Source organism: Humulus lupulus, chromosome X (assembly GCF_963169125.1).
Source record: "Humulus lupulus chromosome X, drHumLupu1.1, whole genome shotgun sequence".
Lineage (NCBI taxonomy): Eukaryota > Viridiplantae > Streptophyta > Magnoliopsida > Rosales > Cannabaceae > Humulus > Humulus lupulus.
The window spans coordinates 5,424,483-5,432,930 of record NC_084802.1 but is presented as its reverse complement, the minus strand read 5'-3'; the positions used below and the strand labels follow the sequence as shown (position 1 = coordinate 5,432,930).

At 30.4% G+C, this 8,448-nt stretch overlaps 1 protein-coding gene across 1 annotated transcript; it reads left to right on the top strand.

Annotated features, from left to right (window-relative positions):
• The first annotated feature begins 507 nt into the window (after positions 1-507).
• On the top strand, positions 508-6,303 carry LOC133804326 (glutamate receptor 2.8-like). Its single transcript, XM_062242493.1, has 5 exons — positions 508-876; positions 2,267-3,615; positions 3,724-4,036; positions 4,547-4,956; positions 5,662-6,303. The coding sequence occupies exons 1-5, from the start codon at positions 606-608 to the stop codon at positions 6,151-6,153; spliced, it is 2,835 nt and encodes a 944-aa protein (XP_062098477.1). The 5' UTR covers positions 508-605; the 3' UTR covers positions 6,154-6,303.
• The last annotated feature ends 2,145 nt before the right edge of the window (positions 6,304-8,448 follow it).

The following is an 8,448-nucleotide window of genomic DNA, read 5'->3' as shown; positions in this document are numbered from 1 at the left end:
TATATACTTAAAAATTTAAATATCACATCAGGTGGGATGTGTATATAAAAATTATTAATACACACAACTCATAACACAACATTATACAAACCCAAAAAAAAAAAAACTGATCAGTGAAATATTATAACGTACACTATTCTTTATAAAAGTTACCATTTACCATTTTGGATTGTCTTATTTTTATAAATTTAATTCTATATATACTGATATAATATATATATGTTAATTATATATATATATTTATATAAATGAGTTAGTCAATGTGAACGGCCGTGATCGTAAAAGAAATTACAGGCGGAGAATGATTGAGAGAAAAAGCTTTGACAAATCAAGGTCATGATGAGAAATTTGGAGAAAAATCTCAATTCAATGCCGTATATACTTTTTTTTTTATTAAATGGTACAAAAAATTCTAATAAGATATAATATTAATAATTCTCCTCCTCCAGTTATTTTGTTCTAACGTAGTGGACCGATTCTCCCTTCCTCTCTCTCTCTCTATATATATATGTATATGTAACTACAAACGAAGGTTGAACAGTTGAATAAGGCATCATATACAGAGAGTGAATGAAAATTAGCAGTATTATTGAAAAGATTCAAGTATGACGATGAGCAAGAATAATAATTATGCTATACTATTCTTGTTAATGGTGAGTTGTTCAACATGGATGCTGGTATGCATGGCCCAAAACGACACGATTCCGGTGAAAGTTGGTGTCGTTTTGGACCTTGAAACTCCAGTTGCTAAGATTTGGTTAAGCTGCATAAAATTGGCTCTCTCAGATTTCTATGCCTCCCATGCCCACTTCAAGACTAGATTGGTTCTCAATATCAGAGACTCCAACGAAGATATCGTCTCTGCAGCCTCCGCAGGTTCCTTTCTTGTCTCTATAATTATACCATATATATATATATAATATTAGCTTAATATTTAGAGAAAAAGTTAATTTATTTATTAATTACTTAAATTTAATAAGTTGAAACACACACCTTCTTCCATATTTCTGACTTTTCGTTAGACAGGAGAAGAAAAGGAAGTAAAAAGAGCAGCTAATTCGTTTAGCTTAATCTTATTGGATTATAGTTTTAAATTTTCAATACTTAATGTCGAGTGATTTATTAATATGATTAGAACAATATATTAATATAACTAGGGTTTATACATTTTTAGACCCTATGTTTTGCCTCATTACCTGTTTGGACCCTGTGTGTTTGTAAAATTGTTCAAATAGGCTCATAAACCTGATTTTGATAAACAAAAATTTGAGTATAACAACACAGTTTTTAGGCAGAATGACTGTATTTTTGTTCAGAGTTGTTAGTTTGATGAACTATATGTGATTTTAGATCAAAAAACGTTGATCAAAATCGAATTTAGGAGTCTATTTGAACTATTTTAGAAAATACAAGATCTAAAAAATAATTTGTCAAAACACAGAGTCCAAACAAGTAATGAGACAAAACAAATGTGTAAAAAGAGTATAAACCCATATAACTATATCTATATATAATGTGCGTGCATGCATAATAAATTGGAGTTAGTACGTATAGTACTTTAATGAGAAATACTCTTATGATAATTCTCTTTTTACACTTTTGTATCATTATTAGTAATAATTTAGTTTACATCAATTTCTGTATTAATAAATTAAAATATTAATATAATAATATACATCAATTTCTGTATTAATAAATTAAAATATTAATATTATAATATATTGTAAAGTAGAATACATATAATCTAGAATATATATATGGAGCAACGTATTACTTTTTATTGTAATAATAATGTATTTTTTTTTTCTATTTTGGCACTTGAATAGTTATAATTCTATTTTTTTATATGATGGTGTACACGATAGCTATTTAGAACGTACCGAAACAGGATCTAAACTGTCTGTTGAACCTGTGCCTGTTTTTTTGTGTACGCATATAAAATTTGACAGTTTGAACTCTATTTTCGGCTTCGTAAACTATTCAGAATTTCTTGAAAATTTGCAGGATATTCTAAATACCTATAATGTACACCGACATATAAAAAAAATTTGAGTTATATCTATCCAGGTACCGAAAATAGAAAAATGATGCACTAATATTCTAAAAAAAATATGTATTATAATCGTTGCCTGTATATATATATAACTTATTATATTTTACTTGATTTTTATGACATGAGAACTAAATTTATTATTATTTAGCATTATTAATATTCGAGAATTATCTATTGAGATTGATTGACTTGTATTTCTTTTCTACGAAACAGCTCTCGATCTTATAAAAAACGTACAAGTGGAAGCAATAATAGGTCCACAACGTTCAGATCAAGCGAAATTCATTATCGATCTAGGACAAAAAGCTCAAGTGCCAATAATATCATTTTCAGCAACAAGCCCTTCTCTCAAAATTCCAAGCCAAAGCTCATACTTTTTCCAAACAGCCATAAGTGACTCATCTCAAGTCACAGCCATTAGCTCCATAGTCAAAGAATTCGGATGGCGAAAAGTTGTGCCCATCTACGTTACCAGCGAATATGGAGAAGGAATCATTCCTTATTTGGTTGATGCCTTAGAAAAAGTCGATTGCGGAGTCCCCTATCGGAGTCCTATTCCACCCTCAGCCACCGACGATCAAATCAAGGCCGAGCTTCACAACCTCAACACTATGCAAACTAGGGTTTTCGTTGTTCACATGTCGTCCGACCTTGGGTCAAGGTTGTTAATCATAGCAAAAAAGATTGGAATGTTTGGGCAAGGCTATGTTTGGATCATAACTCAAGGTATGACCAATCTCCTAGGCTCCTTAGACTCCTCGATTATTAGTTCAATGGAAGGAGTTTTGGGAATTAGGAATTTTGTGCCACAATCAAAAGAGCTCGACAAGTTTAAAGTTCTGTGGAAAGCCAAGTTCTACAAGGATAATCCCACTTTTCTTGATGCAAAACTCAATGTCATAGGCTTGTGGGCTTATGATTCAGCCCAAGCATTGGCCTTAGCAGTTGAGAATATCAGTAGTAGTGGTGTTATAAATACACCCATATTAAGTAATGGTGGCTCGACTACTGATCTTGATAGTTTTGGGGTGTCACCAATTGGTCCAAAATTATTGGAAACCTTATCAGGCACAAGATTCAAAGGCTTAGCTGGAAATTTCAACTTAGATAATGGGCAACTAGAAATGTCAGCGTTTCAAATAGTGAATATTGTGAATGGTGGTAGAGGAAGAGAGATTGGTTTTTGGACACAAAAAAATGGACTGGGAAGATTCTTGGATTCCAACAATGAATTATATTCGACTTCAAAATCGAATCTGGGACCTATTATTTGGCCAGGAGAGTCTTTATTGCCTCCCAGAGGTTGGGAAATTCCGACAAATGGTGGGAAGAGGTTGAGGATTGGAATTCCAGTCAAAACTGGGTTTGCTGAGTTTGTTGAAGTGACACACCATGATCCAGGTACTAACATATCAGAAGCCACAGGCTTTTCCATTGATGTATTTAAGGCTGCGCTTGAAGTATTACCATATGCTCTTTCGTACGATTTCTTTCCTTATGCCAAGCCTGATGATACAAGCGCTGGCACTTACGATGATTTGGTCCGCCAAGTAGATCTTGCGGTAATAATAATAAGCATTTTTATTTGACTTGGTCTAATATATATATATATATATATTAACATAATCATCATAAGTTTAACTATACAATTCATACATACATACATACAGAACTATGATGCTGTGGTGGCAGACTTGACAATTAGAGCGAATCGAACCAAATACGTAGATTTCACATTGCCGTACACAGAGTCAGGCGTGGCAATGGTGGTGCCAATGAAAGATCACAAGACAAAAAGTGCATGGATTTTCTTGAAGCCTTTGACGTGGGATTTATGGGTCACCATTCTTTGCTTCTTCCTCTTCATTGGTTTTGTCGTTTGGGTTCTAGAGCACCGGATAAACGAAGATTTTCGAGGACCACCTTCACATCAAATCGGCACAAGCTTTTGGTTCTCCTTTTCAACCTTGGTTTTTGCACAAAGTAACTATTCCCACTCACTATTTATATAAATATATATATAATTCTGGCTTCACTTTAAATCCGGTGAGACTTTTATTGATTTTGACTAGTGAATAATTTTTTTTTTTTGCATATTTTATAACTGTGTATATATTGTAGCTATTTAGAGTATATCACAAGTTTTTAAAATTTTTTGAATAATTTATAGTACTGAAAGCTAAGTTTAAATATATTGTTGCACGCGGGACAAATTTTGTTATGCGTGTGGAAAACAACATATTTAAAGCTAGTTTTCGGTAATGTAAATTATTTTGAGTTTTATTTTGAAAATTTGCAGCAATATATATGATCATAAAAAAAAATCGTGCCGAAAACTGTTCACGGGTCGAGAACACTAAAGAGCCCCACTGGTCGCCCTTAAAGTGAAGCCCTAAGAATTTTGCTATATATATCATTTTTTTACTATTGGTATAAATATAGTTGTTTGATTTTTCCTTTCTAATAATGGAAATTATTATAATTTGTTTACAGAGGAGAGAGTGGTGAGTAACTTGGCTCGGTTCGTGACGATTATATGGGTGTTTGTGGTGTTAGTGTTGACTCAAAGCTATACGGCTAGTTTAACATCACTTTTAACAGTGGAACAACTTCAACCAACTAGTACCGATTTGACACACCTCTTAAAGAGTGGACAAATAGTGGGGTGTCGACCAAGTTCTTTTGTGTATGAGCTATTAAGACAAAGAGGTTTTCAAGCTTCTCAAATTGTATCTATTGAAAACGCCGAACACGGTGACCAACTCTTGTCCATGGGGGGCGCAAAGGGTGGTATTGCTGCCTATGTCGATGAAACCCCATATATTAGGCTTTTTCTTGCAAAATACCACTGTTCCAAATATACCATGGTTGGCCCCATATTCAAAACTGCTGGCTTTGGTTTCGTAAGTACTAACTTTCTATTCAAGCTTTTCCTTTGATGATTCTTTTTTTTTTTTTTAATTCTTGTTGTCGTTTTCATTTTTTGAGTTATATATTAGTTGAGGAGATTTTTGCCTTGCTCATTATATTCAAAAGAGAAAAAAATTGCCTTGTAAGCAGGGTCAAATAGTTTGTGCAAAATATATATTTAAGAATTTTTCTATAGGGGTTTCACTTTAAGTCTTATTCGTGGGGCTTATCAGTGTTCTCGACCCATAAATAATTTTCGGCGCGATTTTTTATTATGACCGTGTATATTGTAGCTATTTAGAGCATTCTGTAAATTTTCAGAAAATTCGGAATAGTTTATAGTATCGAAAGCTAACTTCAAACATGTTGTTGCACGCGTGACTAATTTTTTGTATGTGCGTGGAAAACAACATGTTTGAACCTAGTTTTCGGTTGTAAACTATTCAGAATTTTCTGAAAATTTGCAGGATACTCTAAATAACTACAATATACACGGTCATAAAAAAAATCGCACCGAAAACTGTTCACGGGTTGAGAAAAACTGAGAGCCCCACCAGTAGGACTTAAAGTGAAGCCCCTATAAAAGAATATATATATATATATATACATGGAGGTTTTTATAATTATATATATGATTGTATAATTAGTGATGAAGTATACCAATTAATAATTGTTGTGCACGTGTTCCATTTTTTTAGGCATTCCCAAAAGGGTCTCCTCTTGTACTTGATGTTTCAAGGGCCATTCTTAATGTGACAGAGGGAGAGGAAATGAAGAGACTCGAAAGCAAATGGTTAGAGAGGAATTCCAAGCAAAACACTTGTTTAGAAATCGACCCTAAAATCTCATCCAACAGACTTAGCCTTGATAGCTTTTGGGGTCTATTTCTAATAGCCGGCATTTCTTCATTATTTGCACTCACAGTCTTTGCAATTATGTTCCTTCATAAGCACTGGAAACTCTTGTTGGATTCCAATGATTCAATTCGGAGGAAAATGAGAGTCATTTTCAAAAGCTTTGACCAAAAAGACCTCAGCTCCCACACTTTTCGAAAGAGTAATAATAATACCAACTGCCCTCCAAGTCCAACAAGTACTACTTTTTCAGGCTCAAACTCGCCACTCTCAATGGCCTCTCCGGAAGTTGTACGGCCTAGCAATGAGAATATTATCCAAATCAATGAACAATAGCTTACCAAGTTACTACTAGCTAGTCGTGATCTTGTATGTATATGCCAAGAAAAAATATAAAAAATATTTTAGATTTAATTATATATTAGTTTATTTTTTTTAAGTAATAACTTTGTAAATGAATAATTTAGTCAGTATATATATATATAATTAGACTTCTCTGAACGATTATTGATTTCAAGTGAATATGACACTTACCCCTTATTTAATTTTAAGAAGAAAGAATAATATTATTCAATATATTCTAGCTTAATTAGTTTGTTCTACTTCTGTTAGGTTACATTATATATTTAATTTTCTTTAACTTCATTCCCAAGATTCTGACTACCATTCTTGGAAAAGTTATATTTGAATGGCAAAAATACAAATAGAACGAAAAGTTATAATTAATCACAGTATATAATAATACAAATGATGTCAATTTCTCTCATGAGAATTATAGGTCTCACAAGTCCTGCCCAACCCAAATGGAACGAATATTAACAAGGAACAATACAAGAATAAGAATAATTTTTTGGAGGAAAGTGAATCCCTGTCTCAACAAGATCTCATTTAATTTTTTATTACTTTTTATTTATTTTATATATTTCTTAATATATTTTGTAGTAGATTATAAGGACTTTTAATAATTTAAATTATCATAAAATATCTTAAAAATATCTTATTTTAATTACTTTATTTATTTTTGTTGAAGTTTATGTAGTTGTTAATTAATATAATATACTAAGGATAGTAGATTATATTATGTTATAGGTTTAATATGGAATTATTCTAATATGTGAAGTTTAAGTTTAATTAAATTTTATTTAAGTTATAAAACGTATGATTTTATTAATTTTAAATAATTATTATTATAAAATATCTCAAAAATATCATATTTTAATATATTTAATTAATTATTTATTTATTTTAATTTAAGTTAAAATCATGTTTACAATCTACAGTTATATATAAGAATTTCCGTTATTTATATATTTATTATATAAAACATATATAGAAGATATATATATATATATATTTATAGACTTGGCTATTATATATTAATAGACTAAGGGAATATTGAAGGTTTCTTAAGCTAACTCCTAATGTGGTGTGGGCTCTAGGGTTAGTCAGTACTGACCATTCTAATATATGATACATATATGGACAAAGTATATTTACATAATTTAACTTCTCTGGATAGAACTACGATTGATTTCAAGTGAATATGACACTTACATTACCCCTCATTTAATTTTTAAGAACAAATAATAATAATAATATTCAATATTCTTAATTAGTTGTTCTACTTCCTGTTATATTATTATTATGATATTTTTCTTTAACGTCAATATATTAAATCCCAAGATTAATCTTGACTGACTTCATTCACCAAGTGCATGTTCTAGTTAGTGCCCACGTCGACCATTAATAAAACGAAAAGATATATTTGAAAGGTAAAAGTAGTATTCTGATTAATTTTGACAAATGGGTTTTTTTTTTAACTTATTAATGTTGTGGCATACATTTATAGATAATTTTCATCCGTAACATGCATTATCTACTTTGAGAAAATAAATGGAGGTAATAAAAATTCAGGAATATAAATGAAAATGAGGAAAAATAAATAAAAATGAAATGGAATAAAAATTAATATGCAAAAAAAATTCATTAAAATCTATACAAATAATATAAATATCAATTTCTCTCGCAAGAAAGTTTCACAGAGCTCCAGCCAACCAAGACAAATGGGACAAAACTTCTCCATCAAAATTAACAAAGTACGATCGAGATGGGAATGGGTTGATTTTTCGTCTTTGAATGCTAAACGTAAATGAGTTCAAAACTTCATGCCTCGACAAAAATTCCATTTAATTTTTTAATACTTTTTTTATTTTGTATTTATATAATATTTTGGCTTTCAATTTTTTTATGAATAATATATATAATTAATTTGTTTGATGAAAAGTGCATAAATATATTTTAAATCTGAAAAAAATTAATTAAATAAACTTGTCATATATATACAAAAATATTAAAATGATATTAATTAAAAAATAGGATAATAAATTAGTTTGAAAAGAAAAAACAATATACTAAAATAGCATCTCTTTTTCTGAATTATAGCAAAATAAAATAATAAAATACAAAGAATTTAGTATCGAATCGCATGTACATGCACTCACACACCCAATTATTTAGTCTAGATTCTTTTGCTACAAAAGTAGTAGTATTGATTAATTCTGAGTGAGTTGGAGAAGTTTTGAGTAATTCACAAGTAAATTAAGGGTGTGTTTGCAAAATCATTTTGTAATT

Bases quoted from the DNA above. Each gene is read 5' to 3' on its own strand.
- LOC133804326 (XM_062242493.1), top strand. From the start codon at position 606: ATGACGATGAGCAAGAATAATAATTATGCTATACTATTCTTGTTAATG. The intron at 3,616-3,723 runs GTAATAATAATA...ACATACATACAG, and splicing joins TCCGCCAAGTAGATCTTGCG to AACTATGATGCTGTGGTGGC. The intron at 4,957-5,661 runs GTAAGTACTAAC...CCATTTTTTTAG, and splicing joins AAACTGCTGGCTTTGGTTTC to GCATTCCCAAAAGGGTCTCC.